Raw genomic sequence first — 20,888 nt, 5'->3', positions numbered from 1 at the left:
GCTACTTTTAAAACATGTAATATAAATATTAGTAATAATTGGCATTTCTATAGCACTTTCTGGGCAAAGGACCACAAAACACTTTTAGTAGTCCCAATACCCCTAGTTAAGTAGGTAAATGTTATGTTCCCCCTCTGTGGATGAGGTAAATAAGACACAAAGATTACCTAATTGATCCAGGGACACTAAATCAAGAGTGCTAGCCTCATAGTTCTGGTCAGATTCCAACTTGGGCAACTAAATTATTTAGTCCAGGCTATTTGCAGAACCACCTTTCTCCTCATATGATATTCTTCCGATCAGCTAAGGAGCTTGAGCTACCCTGCTTTAACTGGGAGAGTGCTACTCATGGGTTATTGTTTTGTGGTTCTGCCTACCTAAATCCCTCCTTTTATTATCCCAAAATTTATTGCACAGCTACAGAGACCACCCCACCCCTGAAGTCCCTGCTCCTCCTTTTTCTGTAGCTGGAAGCTGCTCACTTGTTTCCCCCCTCAGGGGAGGGCCCTTACAGAGCCAACAGGAGGTCAGCCCTAGTACAAGCCAGGGAGCAGCTACCCCAGGCTGCAAGGGGAATGGCTTCAGGTGTTTCACTCATGAAACAAATTGCTGCACAAGTCACTTAACACATTCAACCATGTTAAAGTAGTAAGTCATTTCTTGAATTTGCTAGTATAAAATTAGCGGTACAATGTGGGACTTTATGGTTCCACTCATGTGCGGCTGGAGTTTGATACATTTAAGGTGGTTTTATCAGTTCAAAAGGAAGCGAGAACTGTGGCAATTAGTGATCCTCTGCTGTAACACTGTTGAAACAAAGTCCTGCAACAATAGGAGTATGGTGTGCGCTTTGTTGTTGTTGTTGTTTAAGGTTAGGAAAAGCTCTTGATAGAGTAAAAAAAAAATGGCTCAAAAGCACTTATAGTTTGATCTTCATTTTGTATGACAAGTTTTTAGGATCAGGAAAGTGAGGAAACTCAAAAGGAGATTTTAAAACGTTTGGGTTTTTTCCTTACATTAGGTTATCATCAGCTGTTGCATATCTCACAAATATGACAGGTTCAATCAAGTGTGTGAGAGAGAGCGCTCTACCATTACATAAGATTTTGATCTAGAAAAGCATATAAAAATATATCACTAACTCCTGATAGATTCAGGTCTGTGAAATTAATGAACAAATGTTAGCAGCCTGGATGCAGCTCCCACCTATCGTTAAGGGCTAGATGGACCTCTACTGATACTGAACCCTATACTTTGCAGCTCCCAGCACCTGTGGAGGCTGCTGTATCTGGAGGGAAATTCATATCCCAGCAGTGTTTCAACTGCTGCTTTCCTCAGAGGTTATTCCAGGAAAGAGGAGGCTTAGCTTCTGAAAGGCATTCCATAGAAATCCTACCAGCAGAGATGACGCATAACTGTTGATAGTGGGGTGGCACAATTTAAAAATGCTGGTGCTATGCAATGGGGTTCAGGGAAGGGGCACACAAACCCTGGCAGAAATCGGGGGGGGGGGGGACGTGAACCAATGTGCCCCCCCCCCACACGTGTTGACTCCCTTTCCTTAGCCAGCACAGTGAGCCCCCCAGCAGTGGGGAGGTTGTGATCTGCTTGAGCTACTAATGCTTCTCTTTGCGTGGCTCCAGTTTGAGCCAAAGAGGCTTGTATCAAGGAGGGTGGTCAGTGCTGCTTCTTTGCCAAAAGAAAAAAAAAACATGGCCCTTCTTGGATATGCAACATTTATGACCATTTCAAACATGGGGGTGATGGGGCTGGCAGGAAGAAATAGAAGTGTTGAGCTTTTATGAGAAATGGTAAGCCATTTTCAGAAGCTAAACTCATTTATACATTCATTCAGTTGCTAGTAGTAAAGGCACTGGTTTAGTATTTTTACTCCTTTGAGCTTTTCTGTTGTATTAAAGGAAACTGATATATTTCAATCTTTAAATTACATGGATTTTTTCTTACTGTCAAAATACACTGTACTATTGTTGTGCTATATGTATTGTGTTATATGTATTGAGTTATAGTCAAGGGTGGGATCCTGTAGTGCCAAACCCTCAAGAAAACATGCTATAGAATTTGACTAACTTTCACTACAGCCAATAGCTCTGATGAGTTGTGCTCCCTTCCACTTACACTGACAGAGAGGCACAAGTATTAGTGGAAACTGGGCTGGGCTGCAGAAGGGGGAAACATGCCTCTTTCCAACAACATGCCTGTTTCAATTCCTTGCCTTTTCTCAGGTGAGGCTGCCACTTGTTCCAAGTTAGGTGATGAGGTTGTTGAATGTCACCGTTCAGGGCAACTGCACCTGTGTTTCCCCCTCATTGTCCAGTAAAGGCCCCAGCTCTCAGGCTTCCAGCTCCCCCACAGTCACCGCGCTTGGGTGGAGACCTACACATTTCCCTGACTCTATGGTGATATTTCAGCAAAAGACAGACTGCTTTTGCAGGTCTGTTTTGCTTCCCTCCTCAGAGATGGTACACAGCGTGCTTGTCACAGCTAAGTTGCCACACAGCTCTTTCTAAGCAAACACATTTATTCTTAAAATAAAGGCATTACAGAGAAACAGGGCTGGCTCCAGGCACTAGCCCAGCAAGCAGGTGCTTAGGGTGGCCAACAGAGAGGGGCGGCACATCCTGCTCTTCAGCGGCGGGTCCCTCACTCCCTCTCGGAGCGAAGGACCACCAGCCGCCAAATTGCCGCGAAGACTGAAGCAGCGACGGTAGAGCAGATCGCAATCGCTGCTTTTCTTTTCTTTTCTTTTTTTTCTTTTTGCTGCTTGGGGCAGCAAAAACCCTGGAACCAGCCCTGCAGAGAAATCATATTAAAAACCTACAAATGTGGTAATAAGCTTACCAGAGATCACCCCCTCACTCCAACCAGGATTCTGTCAGTGATTAGTCCTTGAAACCCTGCACAGGGATTTTTTCCTGTGGTCACAAGTTTTGTTCCAGATGAGTCTAAAACTTTGGCTTGCAGATGTGAAAAGATGTGTGAGTCCAATATGCTTACTGTTCTGCCACTCCAATTTTAATTTAAAAATAGGTGTTTGAAACAATGAAGTTGCAAATGTAGCACCAGTCACTGGAGCCCTGTAGCGAATCTGCAGGGATAACGTGATTTTGTTTGCATTAATCCAAGGAGTACATTTGCATAGTAAGGCAAGTTTCTAACTCTCCAAAGAAAAAAGGGGACATTTATCAAGAGGAAGGAATACTACTATTTCATTACCCTACACTTTAGTAGCACCTGGACCATTTTAAGAAGGAACACAAGAGTGGGACCATGTGACATAATTAAGAAAAGTCATACAGCAAAAAAGAGGCTCCGGAGAACAGAGACTAGCAGATGATACAAATAAATTTAAGAAAGAGAAAGCACATCTGAAGATCTATACTAAGAAACCCCTTCCAGCTTGTGCTCCTAGCAGGGAGTGCAATCTTTCACGACTGAGGCTGTATAAGTACTCCTTACTCCCCTGAGAAGGCAGTGGACCTTCTCAAATAGGTAGGAATTACTCCTCTGAGTAACAGTTCTGGGCCCAGTGTGAGTGAATCAGAGTGCTCCTAAATCTGTTCTTGCTTGCACTAGATGTGATAGGGTTGGTGGCCTGCTTTGAGCACTAGTTTCTTGTGTTGACCAACCTTATGAGACCAACACTGAAAACAAGAACACGTAAAAGATCCCATCCTTCTTGGTTATGTGATACCAGCCAGAGCATCAGGCATTTAATAGAATATTGCTTTCACTGTGAAATGAGCCGGGAGATCAATATACCTTTAATGGCATTGCTTTAAGACTTGCCATTAAAAATAGAAACCCAGATTCCTTTACAACCTAGTCTGAGATGCCCACTGACGGGCCAACAACATCTTGAAAATGGTGGGTCTACTGCATAGGGGGACCAAAGCAACAGATACTTCCCACAAAGAGACTCCACAAACTGCTTGGGGTATGCTGCACAATGTATCCCTAATATGGGTCTGTATAGCTCACTACAGAGTAGGGGGATATAAGCATAATTCCATATCCAGCAGTAACTTGATGCAGCCCAATTGCATAGGTACCTTGGCCTTACTTCCATGCTGGGGTGAGGAATATATTTCCATAATGCCCTCCTATTTCCCAGAGGCAAATGCCAGTTTATTCAGGCTTTGCTTAGGCTCACGGTTGGGCCCAGTGTAAAGATTTTAAGGCTGCTATAAGAGGGCTCGATTTAAGCTGACATAAATGATCAACATTTTTACTTAGATTTTTTAAAAACTGATCAAGACAGCTGGCTGGTAGCAAAAAGTTGTGTGGCAGTGTAATCTCTTCTGAGCTAAAACTGAATGGCACCCTCTGAAAACATAGACAGCAAATTGCTAACAATAAATCAAGGCAAGCTCAAATATATTCTGAAATTCAGGCTCTCTCTTACAAGGTTATGTTTTTAGATCTAATGCAGCTGAGCAGGAAGAAATGGATTATTTTTTGGTGGACTTAAATACATTAGGAAACTACTAAACCACACAAACTAAACCATACATTAGGAAACTCTAAACCAATGCCAGGGTGAGAGGAAAAGGAGCTAGCAACACTAGATGCTGCTCATGATTGTATTTATTAACTTCTTACGTAAGACTTAACTTACGTAAGAGAAAGGAGAAAGCAGAACTAAGAATAAAGTTGATAATCAAGCTATCCAATACATCTGTGCTGGTCAATCCTGTTAGAATGCGTCTCATAACTTCAAGAGACAAAATGGGTGAGGTAATATCTTTTATTGGACCAACTTCTGTCAGTGAGAGAGACAAGCTTTTGAGTTTACACAGAGCTCTTCTTCGGGTCTGGGAAAGGTACTCAGAGTGTCACAGCTAAATACAAGATCAAACAGATTGTCCTAACTACTTATGCTAAACATATTGTAAGGGACCATTCAAGGTGAAGTGACAGACAGGTCGAATTTGGATACTTCTATTCCTGAGCATCCATGGGCAAACAGAACCCTTTGTGTTTACATTTGCCCAAGACATAGCTACTTCTATATATTTTTCCTCCAGCTTGCCCTGCCAGAGAGGCAGAGAAGGAGTTTCCAATCTGGAGTGTTTGATGGTAAAATGCTTGCAGAACAGACGTTCATTGGCAAACTGTTCCTATTTTTTATTCTTCTATATAAAAACCTATACTGTATGGACAGTATATGCATTATTTTTGCATAGCTCATGGTGCCTTTATAGTGATACTGATCAGGAAACCAAGGCAACCAGGAGACAGAGGTGTAAATGTAAGGCAAGTATAAGACTGATTTTTCCCCCATACTGACTGACCTTGAAGCAATGTTTCAAATATAATCAGCATGAACATATCACATAAGCACATTTTATTGCTACTGATTCATTTCCACTTCTGTTGCAAAAATAAATACCTCATGAGAAATCTGTACGTTGCATATTGTCATTTGATGGCAATTTTTCATCCTTTCAGTTGTTCACACCAGTAAGGGTTTTTTGGGGGTGGGGTAAGGGGAAAGAGGGGTGAGAAATGAGTGAGAAAATTGATGACAGTGCCAATATCCAGAGTCGTGTCCTATAAAGAGAGGGAAGAAAATAAAATCTATATTAATCTCGCGACTGGTAACTCAAGCTTCTTGGCAGATAAGAGACATAGAAATGATTTGCCAGAAATGCAGACAAGCAACACAAATGTTTATGCTGCAGACTGTTTCTATTTTCTTGTATTTTTACATACAATGGGCTATGTTGTACTATATCTCCACAGCTATCACTGAAGAGTTCTTCCAGAAGCCATACGGTCTACTAATTTCTTTTTAGAAAGTTTTATTTTGATTTCTCAGTCATTTTTCAAAGTAGTCCCCCTAGTAGGTAAATAAAATGTATTTTTTTGTTTAACTTGTCCATGCATAGGACTTGGTCAGCAAAACATCAGCCTCTGAATAGCTCAGAGATATGCTAAGGGCTAAGATGGTCAAGAAGTGTGGAAACCAGGGAGACAAAAGAGAAGCATAATTCTCCTGTTCTGTCTCTTCCACTAAAATGGTCTGTGTAGCTGCTGGTACCAATATCCTTCTTGATATTTTCATAGTTAGCTCATTCACTTTTGCACCTGTACAAAAACACAGTATCACTTACAAATGCAAAAAACACATGTGATCCTCCAAATGTATTTCATTTACAATGCACATATCAATTATGATTTTTCTTTATTTGATACACTAACCCCTCTTTTAGGCATGGATAATTAAATGTAGTAGTGCATTCTGATTTATGAAATTACCACCCGATGAAGTGGGTTTTAGCCCACGAAAGTAGACAGGTATCTTTTTTTTAAAAAAATCTCCCTTTTACTCTCCTCTTCTTTCATCTAAATAGTTGCAAGAATTCAGTCTGTCAGTAATTCTCATTAAAATGCAGCCTAAAGTAGATTTGCCTACAAAATTCAAATATAAAAGGAATTTATATTAATGATATTACTCACAATGTGTACACTTTATTTACATAATCTGATCATGAATGCAAGCAGCTTTGTATTCTAATGTCAATAGCTATAAATCATGTAAATCCATGCTTGTGTGTGTGTTTTAAAACAGATTAATCTACAGACAGTAGTGCCTGAAGCAAATACTCACCAGCAACTACACACCACACAACAAAAACACTAACCCAGGAACCAATCCCTGCAACAAACCCTGTTGCCAACTCTGTCCGCATATCTATTCAAGGAACACCATCATAGGACCTAACCACATCAGCCACACCATCAAGTGCTCATTCACCTGCACATCTACCAATGTGATATATGCCATCATGTGCCAGCAATGCCCCTCTGCCATGTACATTGGCCAAACCAGACAGTCTCTATGCAAAAGAATAATGGACACAAATCAGACATCAAAAATTGTAACATTCAAAAACCAGTAGGAGAGCACTTCAATCTCCCTGGAAACTTAATAACAGACTTTAAAAGTAGCATCTCTTCAACAAAAAAATTCAAAAACAGACTTCAACGAGAAACTGCAGAACTGGAATTAATTTGCAAACTGGACACCATCAAATTAGGCCTGAATAGAGTGGGAGTGGCTGGGTCACTACAAAAAGTAAAAAGAACGAGGAGTACTTGTGGCACCTTAGAGACTAACAAATGTAAAGTAATTTTCCCTCTGTTAATATTCACCCCTTTTTGTCAACTGTTCAGAATAGGCCACTTCCACCTTGATTGAACTGGCCTCGTTAGCATTGACCCCCCCCCCCATTTGGTACGGCTTTTCATATGCTGCAATAAATATATATACTGCCTACTGTATTTTTCACTCCATGCGTCCGATGAAGTGGGTTTTAGCCCACGAAAGCTTATGCCCAAATAAGTTTGTTAGTCTCTAAGGTGCCACAAGGACTCCTCGTTGTTTTTGACATGGTAGTATAACAGATCACTGATGGGAGCTAGCATGGCATTTTCCAAATGAAAACAGGCCGAATCTTCCCTTTCATAAAACTTTAAACAAACAGGGGGACTGGATAGCTCAGAGATATGATGGGTGAGAGTTTCCAATCTATGTTATTTGACTAAACTGTGGTGGCTCAGTCGTGATGCCTGTTTGAAATTAGTTTGCTGGTCTCAGAATAAATTTCTGGCAGACGACTCTTGTTTCACAACCCACCACCGTAGCGGGCACCTTGCTGGCAATCTCAGCAGAAAGCCCCAGACCGGGATGAAACTTTCCTCCAACTTTAGTGGTCACTTCCAGCTCACTGCAGGGAAAACTTTGGCTGCTGGTATCGGTATCTTTTCTATGGGGAGATGCCAATTTCTAGTGCCCCCCAACAAGCACTTTTCAGAAAAGCTAAACTTCTCAGCAACAAGATTTGTCTTATCTCAATGATCCCTTTGATTGGAACCTTTCCCTTCATTTGTAAAAATAAAACTAAAAAATGAAATTGGTTTTTGTTCTGGTTTTGTTTTACTGAGATCAGACGAACCACGCAGCATTCTGTAGAGATTAATTTCTTCACCCCGAGGTGCTGCAAAACCTGTCCCCTTCTGAGACATTTCTCTTAGACCTGGAGCAAGTTATGTGCAAAGATGAGTGCAGAGAGGTACACATTTATTCCCAATAACCAGCCTATTCATTTTTAACATCTGGAGTAAACCAAATCTTGCCCTGTGATGTGCAAATGCATTGGTGGGTAGAGAACTTAAGGAGTTCTCCTCCAGAGCAAAACAATAGCGCAGCAGTACAGCATTGCTGTGCAACTGTCAGGAGAATTCAGAGGGCACAGCAGAACATTTTGGCTGGCTGGTCCCCTATTCTTTCAAGATTATGATCTCTTGCAAGGGTTTGGACTGCACAGCATGGGAGTATATGAAGCAATAGGTGTGAAAAGGATAGCCTTCTAATTAAGGAAGTGCACTAGAACTCAGGAGAGCACTCTTCAATTCCCAACTCTGCCAAAGACTTCTGGACCACCTGGGATAAATAAAAGTAGTTCTATTAACTTGGATCTTGCCTCAGTCCCTTTTCTTCAAATTAGCAATAATGTAACTCAGATGCTCAGATAGTGGTGATGAGGGACTAAGGATGTGGAATATGTAGCTTTTGCAGGTGGGGAAAAAAATCTTCCCTCTTCAAAACAGAACATCAATACATTTAACTAGTGCACAATCACAGTGTGGCTGACAGCCAGGTGGCTTCATAAAGCAGATCAGGGTTACTGACTGCTCTTTTCTCAAATATAGATTTTAATGGAAAAACTAAAAAAGCAAGCATTGCTGGGGTTCAAAGAAGGCCAAGGTACTTTCTAAACACTAAAAGGCACCTGTTACAGATTAGATTCATTTAAAGGCTTGTTCATTTTCATTTCTAAAATCTCCATTTAAATTGCATTTATTTCCTCAGGGGTCTATTGTGGTAGGTACATGTTACTTCCACTAATGGTGTTAACGGGAGCTGTGGGTGTAGCCACAGCAGCATATAGCCCTAAATCTTTTCATGTTAAAAGAGCACTTTTTAAAAATGGGGATGATTGTTGTCAGGTACCTTGAGACACTTGTGTGTAAAAAGGCTCTCTGCAGGTTTATTTTTGTATTGTATTTTCTATGTGAGGCATGAGCTAACAATTTGTCATGTGTTTTTCTAGGAGCAGCTGAAGGCTTTGGACTGGGAAATAAACACATTTGTGGATTATATGTTTGGGCCTCGAGGTAAGTGTGTTTTTCAGAACTCAAAATAATTGATCTTTTCATGTGCAGACAAAAACTGTTTGAATCATCTTCAGATGCAACATAATAATTGAAAATAAGAAAAGCAGTTGCTTTCCTGAAGACAGTGAACAGCATGTTCAAAGCATGTTCAAAGCTGACTTGAAATTTTGAATGCCTCACTGCAAACACCAGAAGGAGGCCAGGCTGGATTTTCTGAAAGTGCTGAGCACCCACCTTCTGGAAAATCAAGGCTTGGAGTCTCCTGGATTGTCCTGGAATCTCTAGGAATTAAAGATTATGTCAGGTGATGAAACCTCCAGGAATACGTCCAGCCAAAACTGGCAACCCTATCAAGCCCCTGTGAGGTGTCTCAAGTGGGGCATTCCAGAACTGTCTCCCAAAATCACCAGTCAGTTATTTAAGAAAAAAGTCTTTAGCACATAATAGTTAAGAAAGAAAACAAAAATCTGTTGAAAACTCAGGAACTCTAAATTACGGTGTCAAAAACAACCTTAATTCTAGCTCATCCTCTAGCTAATCCCACACTACTTGTTAACACCCAGATATATCACATTACTACATCATCATCATCTGCATTTCCATTCTAGCCCACAAATAATACCCAAAGTGTTGCACTACAAACCATTTCTCCACCTATCACATTTGGGCCACTGACCCCAATACAAAGTTTTCTTCACTTCAGCCACCTAATATGTTGGCTATATACGTAGGATAAGCAGGGGTGAAAGGCACCTTCCTTCCACCCCAGACACATCCTACGACCAACCTGGCCCAGAGATAACTAAATCTGGAGGAAAATAATGATTATAGAATAAACAGAAGAACATACTTCTGTTACTGGCAGCCCTCCTTAAGTATTCGCAGAATATGTAGCTGTGTTTTCATGCTCTCAGATGCTATGGTAATGAAAGCCAGATAATCACAAATCAGACACTACATATCTGAGGTTTTCCTGTCTCATTAATACTTGCATGTTATTGTTCACTCAGGTTATAGCTCCTCAAAAATATGTATACTAATATGAGCTGGTAAAAATTTTTCTTACAGGGGAGGGATAGTTCAGTGGTTTGAGCATTGGCCTGCTAAACCTAGGGTTGTGAGTTCAATCCTTGATGGGGCCACTTAGGGATCTGGGGCAAAATCAGTACTTGGTCCTGCTAGTGAAGGCAGGAGGCTGGACTCTGGACTCTATGGCCTTTCAAGGTCCCTTCCAGTTCTAGGAGATGGGATATCTCCATTAATTTATATTTATTTTAACTGTTTTCCATCAGAAAATGCCAACACAGCAAAATCACAACATTTTGTGAAAATGTGTGCATTTGGTCTGAAGTTTCATGGAAATTATTGAGATGTTTGGCTTCAATAAAGTCAAAATGTTTCATTTTCACTTTGTTTTGATTTGTCATATTATTTATAATAAAAACTCAAAAAAAACCCACATTTTGATAAAGTCAAAACAAAATAAATATTTTGTTTCATGAAAAATTCTAAGATTTTGACTTTTCATCCTGAATCAGTATGAAACCAGACGTCAAAATCTCCAAATTTTCTGCACAAAGGAAATTCCATTTTTTGACCAGCTGTAATAATAATCCCATCTTCATGTGGTTCACCTAGTTAACAAAGGGACTAATCCTGAGAGATGCAGACTGCAGTGAAAGTTAAGGCTATCCAGAATCCCCCAGAATGAGATCCAAAATATCAGCAAACCTGGTGCAGATTCAGAGGTCGCTTCTTTCATACCCTTTCTGGTCTTTGGCTTCTTGCTCTAGCTATCACCTGAGGAGGTCAGACTTGCTTCCTGAATCAAAATATAAAGACCTACAGCATAGTGTAAAGTATAAATTATATTATAATACGTTTTCAGATGCCTCATGCTTGCATTTCATCGGGTTAACATTCTTCAAATCTTAACATTTCTTCCTTAAAGGGAAAATTGTTATAAGGTTCTTAAAAACTGGAAAGTAGTATTTTTTTTTTTATTCCTTTGGGAATGGCAATAACCTCCATCAACTGTGAAGCATATAGGATCTTTGCAAAACTTTGGCTTGCACAATTTCTGGATTTCTACCTGAATCTATTTTAAAAATGAATAGAATGGCTTCCTAGAAAATACTTGTAAAATAGGCCTTTAATACTAGCAAGCTAGTGCAGTCCAATAACCATGTGTGTGAAAGTTTTGTTCCTTTTTACATATATAAAGGCTATGCCCTTTCATCCTTCTCTTTCCAATGCCTCCAGAGCCAAGTCTTTGAGATGGATGCATTGCGGTTAATATAACTGCATAGCAAATACTATAGCTCCACTGGGTCTTCAGAATGCGCTTCAGTAAAACAAGTACTGCCTGTGCCAACTCACTCAAAGAGATTCACGGTTGGCATTTGAAAGGCAAAGTCTCACAGAAATGACTGCCATTTGAAAGGAATTGAATATTAATAGCCCAAATCAACCAGAGAAACAAAACCTTGTGAAAACATGTGTAGCGCTCAGAGAGATGGTTCTAAAGACATTCATGCACAGACACACATCCTGAGGAACTTATTGGAGGAGAAATAAAATGGGACTTCAGTCCCTCAGCTTGGCAGGATCTAGTGTCACTCTACTTCCATGTCAGTTGCTTCAAATACTTTCCTGAGTTCACCTGTGCTCAAATGCAGGATTTCTCCTTTTCCACCATGTATTGATAAGCTGTCTCTTTCTAGTTGGGAGCAGGACCTCAGTGGCATCTTATTCTATCTCTTGGGGCTGATCTTGGTCCTTACTATGATCAATTTTCATCAATCCCACTGCTCTAAATTACATCTTTGGACACACATTGGCACCCAAAGACACCGCAATCAGGGAAGAGTAAAGGTAGTTTACAGGCTTCCTCCTCCTTTGCTGTGTTGGATGCAGAAGGGCCAAAGCCAAAGATACAGCCCTTTGACTCGGACATATTACCCTGTGTCCTACAGATATGCTGTTAGCTGTTCTTTTTATAAATGTGCTGAGAGGCCTTCAGTTATGAATACTTCTAAGTTGAAACCATTATTTGCCTCTAAATCCCTTCAACACAGGTATCTCTCCCTGTTGTACTAGTTTAACCCAGCAGAGGGTAAGGTTACAAGTTATTTTGAAGCACCCTGTTACTGGAGGAATGCTCCCATGTTGCTATTTTGTTCTCAGCTGACAACAGGCTTACTTTTCATCTCCTTTTCCTCCCTCCCCGCTACTGACATCTGCTGGCAAGAATAGAACTGCAGTGTGTTCCAAGAGGTGCTGCAGTGAAACAACAGCCCAAGTGGTGCAATTTGACACTATATTTCTTAATTTACCTGTAGCGTTAAACTGTGCAATCGTTAGCAAGTAAGCCACTGGACGTAGCTGTGCTAGTACAATTACAACTAGAAACGAGGGCAATTACAAATTGCAAATTGTGTTTTAAAATACTCTGAGGACAATACTATCAATTCCATATTGAAAATACGATCTTTTTTGTCTATGGTCCCACGCAGTAGCATGCACTTTTACTTTAGTGGTCTGTGACTGTAGAATGACAATCCAGAATAACATGGCATCCTGTAAAATGGTTATATAGACAGATGACTCACAAAAAGTTGCTAAAGTAGATGGACTGACCCTCGAAAGAGAAGCGCTGATGAATTCTAGTGAACTTACCTAAAAAGGCTAAAATAACAAGCATTACAGACTTCTTTCTATTAGCTATTTTCCACTATTATCTGCTCTTAGTTTGACAGCAGGCTAGCCAAAATAAATGACTACTCTGTAAATCCATCTTTTTTATTTTGCTTTATTTTTAGTCAATAGTTGACAACTATTTAGTTGACAACTAGGGCAGTTCCAGGGGCAGGCAAGCAGGGCAATCACCCTGAATGCCACCTTCCAGGGGGTGTTGAACTGCTGTGCCACACAGCTTTTTTCCCCCTGCTTTGCTCCCACTTGGTTGGATTTGGAGGGGTGGGATTGATGCACCAAAAGTGTTTTTTGCCCTTTATAGACCAAACATTGCTTTCTAAAAGCAATTTCCACTGGTGGTGTTGAAACTCAGTTAACACAGCGTGTGATCCTGCACTTAAAGGCAATGGAAGCTCTACCATTGATTGCAATGAGTACCATCAAGCTCCTGTGTGGCTCTATCTCCTTCTGATGGCTACATCTCACAAAGCAGTTTATATTGGCTGCAGCTTCTGAATTAACCCCCCTTTTGGCTCAAGAAGTAGAGTAATGCTTTGTTCTTATATAGCACTTTTCATCCACAGATCACAAAGCACTTTCAGAGGAGGGTTAGTATCATCACCCCCATTTTACAGAGTGGGAAACTGAGGCACAGAAAGGTGAAGTGACTTGCCCAAGGTCCTCAGAAGACCAGTAGCAGAACTGGGCATAGAACCCAAATATCTTCAGTCCCAGCCCTGTGTTCTCTATCCACTAAACTGCACAGCCATGCTTTTAGATCCACAGGTCCTTAGTTCACTCCCTGTATGCCACACTGAGGTGCTTGCCCTTATTTGCTTTAGATTTTCTTTGATGTATACCAAAACAGGAAAGGCTATCTGCTCAGGACACAGTGACCATTCAGGTGTAAGAATCAAAATGGGGCTTGCTTAATTTGATTCTTTAAACAGGATTCCACTATGCCTCTCTAGTACTGCAGGTGAATTTATTAGTTTTCATATTAAGGAGACAAGAAAAATAAAAAAAAGAAAGGATAGTGACATAGCTTTGTGATGTGGAACGACACAAGTTGCAGGAACGAGAGCCAGTGGTTGAGTTTGTTTTATTCATGTACAAAACCAAATTTAAATTGGCAACATATTGAGAGGGGATATAATTTTTGAGCGGTATGATGAAGTCATATTAACATACCCTTATATGATATGTATTTTGCCATTAAATATTAACAGCATCATAAACCAGCTCCAGAAATCCAGACCCTCAGCCACTAAGAAATTCAGATTCTGCCCAGATACAAACAGGCCCCCGCTGTAAGTGACTGAGTTAGAACGCGGAATATCGAGCCACCTCTGAACATCCTGGATAAAGTCTCAGTGCCATTATTTTGCCACTGCTTCAGTGGTGTCAGGATTTCACTCCATGGCTCTGGCTCATCACTATTTTTAATTGGAAAGGAGTTAGTTTGAGATGGAATCTGAGCTTGTGCACATCTCTCTCACCACATATTGTGTTCCGGTGCTCGTGTAGTGCAGTGTCACTCACTGCTTTCGTCTGGGATTTAGTTGTTGGAATGATTCAGAACTGTCAAACTAACAGCACGTCACACTTTCCCACACAACGTAAGTGGATGAATTTGAACCTGTTTCAACATAATGGAGCACTGTGAGTCTGACAGATGGTAGGCACTAATGTTAACTTCTCTCTCTTTTTCTTATTCTTTTTGTCAAATCCATACATTTCCTACCAACCCCCCCCAACCCCCAAATGATACAGTGCTGTTTTTCTTTAAAAAAAAAAAAAAATCAAAACCAACAGCCCAGCATTTATGAGCCACCTTACTAAGAAGAAACAAGTGTGACTGTGTACACATAAGAAGAGACAGTGGGAGAAAGGAACAAGTTTCAATTTCAAGCTTCAAGAGGGAGCACTGAAAACCAATAGTAAGACTTAAAAAGTATGTTTAAGTTGCCTGACAATGCAGCCATAGGTCACTTTGTAGTTATTAAAGTGTTAGAACATAAGCTGTGCTCCTTTAGCAACAATGGGAAAACTTGCTTGCTGTGCCTAGAGTAGAAGCTGCTTTCATCACTTATCTAATTTTCCACTTTAGCTCAGCTCATCATCTGATTTCTACCAGTTACTTTTCCTCTAGTTGCAAAGGCAGTTTCTGGTTACCTTCTCACAGTCTCCTGTGGAACTCCTTTGCTCTGGAGACTTCATGCACATGTAAACTCTCTTTAGAAATCAGTCTTCCAAAGCAGGCAAGACTGGTGTTATCGTCATCTATATTACATTTTCTCTTTTTTCTAAAGGTACATTCTGTCAAGCTTTGTATGGCTTGAATTTAATTTACCTTTATTTTCTTATGCCTTATCTCTTTTGTTTGTACTCTCATCCCATGCATTCGATCATGGCCCAAGATCATCTCGATTATGTCTGGTCATCTTCCAGAATGACAGAACTTTTTCCAATGCCATCCTAATTGTTAAGGCTCTTATGCTCTTGTATAGATGGTACTATGCCTTTGCACAATATGCTGTCTTGGAACAGACAATGCTAGTGCCAGGAGACATGCTGGATATTTATTAATGACCATGTCTAAGAGATCATAAACACATTTTCAGATTCCAAGGAAGAAAACAGCATTCTAGCTTGCTAACACAGAGCGATCTGAACTGACAGAAGCAAGGAAACCCCAAACAAAGGATGCAGCTCCATTACTAGCTGACTGTACTTTTAGGCAGATTTATTCAGCAGCTCTCTCAATAGTGAGAATGAAGATGCTTCTTGGGAGCCAGTTGGGGGTGGGGGAAGACAGACGCAGAGGCTTCCAGCTTTAATAGATCTGGCTGACAGTCTGTGCTTTGAAGAGCTTGCAATCTAGTTTATGACAAAATTCAACTAATGAATACAAAATAATAAGAGGGAAGCAGGGAGGGAGGCAGAAGGTGATAGGAATAATAAGAACACACATTTCTATAGGCTTTCTGTTCACAAGGGGGTAGTTCTAAGTCATTTAAATTTTGTTGTTAAAAATAAGGTTTTCTGATGAAAAAAATACTTTTAACAGAACATTAGAAGATACCTTTTTTAAAAAAAAAATCCTTTAATGTTTGATTTAAATATCCCCCTGAAGCGTTTTCAAGCCCAGTTTTTGAAGTATTGTGCAAGAGTGAACAAGTGAAACTACAAACTCTCATGTGGTATTTTACTATCCAATTTAGCAAAATGGAAAAAGTAAACATGAATGGTGAAACAAAGAGGGTTTTTTAAACAAATCCAAATGATTAATAATACAGCTGAGGGTCGTTTTAACATACTGTGTGATTTTTTTAAACCATAACTCATGGTTCAGATAGAGAATATCTTTTGGAAAATTGGACAGACTTGAAAGAGAATAGCATATATGATGAAGCAATTTCATTTACCCATAAAGTCTGTTGCTGAAGGGATTTTGCTATATTAAGATTGCTTTCCCTGGAAACTCAGTCTCTCCAATTGCAGATCTTGGCAGGGGGGAAATCATAATTATTTGCTCCTGGCATCCCTTTGTTCACCTGAAAAAGAATGATGCTGCAGATTTGGCATGTGAGGCTAGATCATGCTCTTCCTATTCAAACAAGTGTTCTTATTACTGTCAATGAGATTACTTGTGTGCAAGTAGGATTTGGCCTGAATGCTTCATTTCAGGATCAAGCAAGTGTACCACATGAGCTAATGAAGGAGCAAGCCTTTGGTTTAAACAAAAAATATATTTGATATTCAGCAAAACAAACACTGAAAAAGAAATGACAAATGAATAGATTTAATGTGTTTGAAAGCTTTCCCTTATACAAAAGCCCTCCAGTAAGTAAATAAATAACAAACAGATAATAAAAATGAAGAAAGTTGCTACTGTCTGTGAAGTCATAGTTTTTCAAATGTGCATTTTTGCGTGTATAATACTATTAAAAATGCCATTGTCCATTGAACAGACTACGATTTGGTATTTATTTTAATTTTAATTTTGTATTTAAATTTTAACCACAGACCTATGTTGAAATGAATCGAGCATTTTTCAGCCCATTACTGTACATAGCATATCCTTTGGAATGTTACTTCAGGTCATTTACAATGTTATAGTAGCCATATTGGTCCCAGGATATGACAAAGACAAGGCACGTCTTGGCATATTCCCACTTGTGCCTTTAGCAGACACTCTTCTGAATATGGGCAGCCTCCATTTAGCAGTACTGAGCAAGCCATTTTTAATTGCTCACTGCATTTGTTTCTGTTCAGATTCCAGGGTCAGAGGATGGTTCCTGTTGGATTCTTACCTACCCACATTTTTCCTTACTGTAGTATATCTACTTTCCATATGGCTGGGTATCAAGTTTATGAAGAACAGGCCTGCATTCTCTCTCAGGGGTCATCTCATTGTGTATAACCTTGGAGTTACAGTGCTTTCCTTGTACATGCTCATAGAGGTAAGTTTTCTTAAATGCAGCACCACATCTGAGAAGGCCAAGCACTAAGTCATGTTTCACCACAGAAATATTTTAGTAAAACATAACTTCCAAGGTAATCTGGGCTTTCAAATTGCAACCTCTTTCAGCCAGTTAAACAATTGATCTGTGAAACTATAGAATAATTTGACTCGTATAGCACCGTCTAGCCATGGATCTCAAGGCCATCATTAATGAGCTATACCTCACACCTACAGTTAGTCAATTTCTGCTAAAACAGAAAGTTTGCAAATATGCATTTGAATTTTTAGTGGCTGTTCTGTTCAACGATGTCTGTGCCTTTTTCTTCACCATTTGTGAACATTCCCATGAATTATACGATGCAGTTGTACCATGTTGGTCCCAGGATATTAGAGAGACAATGTGGGTGAGGTCATATCTTTTACTGGATCAACTTCGGTTGGTGAGAGAGCTTGAAAGCTAGTCTCTCTGACCAACAGAAGTTGGTCCAATAAAAAAATATTACTTCGCCCACCTTGTCTCTCTAATATCCTGTGAATTTTTTTTTTATTTGCATGTATATCTATGGAATGGCTATTTGTTCAAATACCCATATTTACATGTGACTGAACTGATTTATGTAGAAGAGTATGTGCTATATTCATTATTTGCTATTCACTGTCATTTGTTTACACTCCTATTTAATGGGGTTCAAGCATCCAGTAAGGGAGTGTGTAGTGACCGATCACATGTTATGAAAAGCAAAAATTCAGCTTACTGTGAGAGTTTGGAAACCCCTAGGCTGAGTGTTCGGTGACTACTTATCAGTAAAGAATACACTCTCAGAAATTATAATCTATTAATGAACAGAAAAAAGGGTTCAATTTGTCTGATGATTTAGTCAAAATGAATAATTCAACCAGCTCTGTCATGAAGTAGCATGTTTTCTTATTTTACAAATGGGGAAAATTGAGAGACAGATTAAGTGACTTGCCCAGAGTCACACAGGAAGTTTGTGGCAGAGCTAGGGATAGAACCCAAGTAAGCCTGATCCGCAAGGACATTTTCTTACCCATTTAGGTGATATTTTGAGAAAATACAGCCTTGCATTCTTGCATCCATGTTCACTCTGATCCCTTTTAGAAAACTACACTGGTCTAGAAAACTTCATAGTAACATAGGTATGGTTCCATTCCCAAACGTCTGTCAGTTGAACAAACTAAGATCTTGGCTATAGCACCCAATGCTGAGCCTGGCTTGCTCAGACATGTGCCCATAATGGACACTACTGGGTGAGCAATGAGATAGATTTTGAGCAACTCATCCTCCCTTGCTGGTTAGAACATGTGCAACTGATGAGAAATGGCAACAGCAGAATAGTGGCCTCCTGCAGAAACACTTTGCTTTGAGCTCATCACAAAGATAGGGAATAGGAGCAGGGTCCGAAGTACCAAATGATACCAGTTCTGTTAACCACAGTTCTAAACTATCCCGCATTTAAAATGTGTTGGGTTTCCGAGTAATTAATTGTTATGGATAATTCCAGTTACTTTACCTTAGCGTTAACATGCTAAAATTAATCCTCCCATGTTTCTTTGGTAAATAACCCAGCCTGATGAGACAGGCAGGCTGAATTATGTGTTTGTTTTTGGAGTGACCTCTGGAGGTGCTAGATGACATTCCAGGCCTTGTTCAGACTACCCTCGCAGCATTCCAGGCTTCCCAGTGCCGCGTAGGGCACCAGGATCGAGTCATTGACAAGAGAAGAACAAATACTGATTGTTCTCTCAGCAGAATGGCAAAACATTGCTTTGCTCAGAAGTCAAACAGGGCCTCATGAAAACTTTCAAGTTTGAAGGGAATTAATTTCTTTTGATCTTAACAAGAGGCAATTTGTCTGATCAAAACTATGGGCTCAGTTCTGGCTTGTGCAGACACACAAGGGGCTACTCCCACATGAAGAGACTCATCCCATTCAGAATTCACACTGGCTTCAGCAATTTTTACGGGTGCTTGAGGAATGCAGGATCAAGCCCAAAACATAGGAGAAATGAACACAAGCCCACTTACTGGATGGTTTGGCCACTATACAACAATTTGGCTCCTTAATAAAAGTAACACTTTGGGGGTTAACATTTAATTTGTGGTGGAGGCACACAGAACGTTATCCAAATAGTAAGGTTCAAAGAAAAGGCAGCATATTACACAGAAAAATCAGACCCCTGCTCGCCTGTGTCTGCAGGCAGGCTCAGCCCTTCACTGAGCAGGTGAATACATCAGAACTTAGCAGATGTAAGTCACACAGCTGAAGTGCCCATGATTTTCAATGTAATGGATCTTTGCTGTAACTGCATTGCATAGACTTCCGTTAGGTTGCCTGATCTTTCACTTTCTGAAGATTGTTTTGCTGTACACAATACTAATTTGTCAATGCCCCTCCAATTATTCATCCAGGCCTCACTTCTGCAACCCATAGCTCATCAGCTTCTGTGTCCAGTTCACACACACGATTTCTGTTGTTCATTAATTACAGTGACAGAGCTCACCGCTCCATGTTCTACATCTGTTATGGAGCCATTTGTGGACACCCCTTAAATCATTTCCCTTACCTTCTAACCAACCCTGGTCCCAATGCCTCTCAGAACTCCACCTGGCCACCTCTGAGTTGTGTCACTGGCATAGGGTCCTTAACAAATACTATGCTAGAAGCAGCTCCACTGCACCTCTTCCCCACCTGTCCATTCTCCCTACTCCAGGTGGAGAGGGCACAGAGATGCAGGGCTCAACTGCAACAGAGGCCGCTTCCCTCCAACAGGAGAATTCTGTGCTGGCCCTTTGCAGCTGGACTATGGCTCCGAAGTGCTTGCCGAGTATTGCCGAGACTCATAACCCAGCTTGAATATCTGGCTCACGGTCCGAATTTCATCAGTTCACTAACAACTGGCTTATTTTTTTCTTCCCAAAAGGTTTCAATTTTTAAATAAAAATCCAAGTGCTGATGGAAAGATTTTTTTTCCAGGGGCAGTGGTGGTGGTGCAAAATGCACAACCTCTGCCCAACTTTAACCAGAATCCTAAATTGTATCCAGAAATGACTAGACAGCCAGAGCAATCTGGGGAGCACTGCAGTAATGTGCTATCTCTGGAAAATCCCATCAAACAGTCAGGTCTCCGGGCGTTGCACTAGACATAGATAACTCCAGCAAAATTCACATCAGAAAGAAACTGTTACAACTCTCATGCTACGTAAAGACAGTAACAAGAGACACTTTTGACTACAGACAACATCTGGGACTCCACTAGCCCCGGAAGCTCAAAAAGTATCCTGAACTGTGACTAACAATTGGAAATTAGATTCCCTTAATAATGGGAGCAGCCACGAAATCTACCCAGTTCTTGAGTTGTTTCCCTCCGTAGTCAGTGCCATCTCTCTCCTGTTTAGATTAAACCTCACCCAGCATGCTCTTATCCATGACCTACCTTGTTCAGGCACTGAGAAAACAGAGACACTGCACCACCTGGGTCAAATCAAGAAGAGGTGTAGAGT

General features: G+C 40.4%; 1 protein-coding gene across 1 annotated transcript in view; it reads left to right on the top strand.

Moving 5' to 3' along the window:
• Positions 1 to 20,888, top strand: part of ELOVL2 (ELOVL fatty acid elongase 2) — a 130,429-nt gene that overhangs the window by 70,897 nt on the left and 38,644 nt on the right. Inside the window, exons 3-4 of the mRNA XM_034762298.1 lie at positions 9,138 to 9,201; positions 17,176 to 17,363. Coding sequence (XP_034618189.1) covers positions 9,138 to 9,201; positions 17,176 to 17,363 — 252 coding nt within the window. The remainder of the gene's footprint in view (positions 1 to 9,137; positions 9,202 to 17,175; positions 17,364 to 20,888) is intronic.

The sequence above is a fragment of the Trachemys scripta genome, chromosome 2, assembly GCF_013100865.1.
Source record: "Trachemys scripta elegans isolate TJP31775 chromosome 2, CAS_Tse_1.0, whole genome shotgun sequence".
Lineage (NCBI taxonomy): Eukaryota > Metazoa > Chordata > Testudines > Emydidae > Trachemys > Trachemys scripta.
Note: the sequence above shows the minus strand (reverse complement) of the source record. Positions and strands in the feature narration are given on the sequence as shown.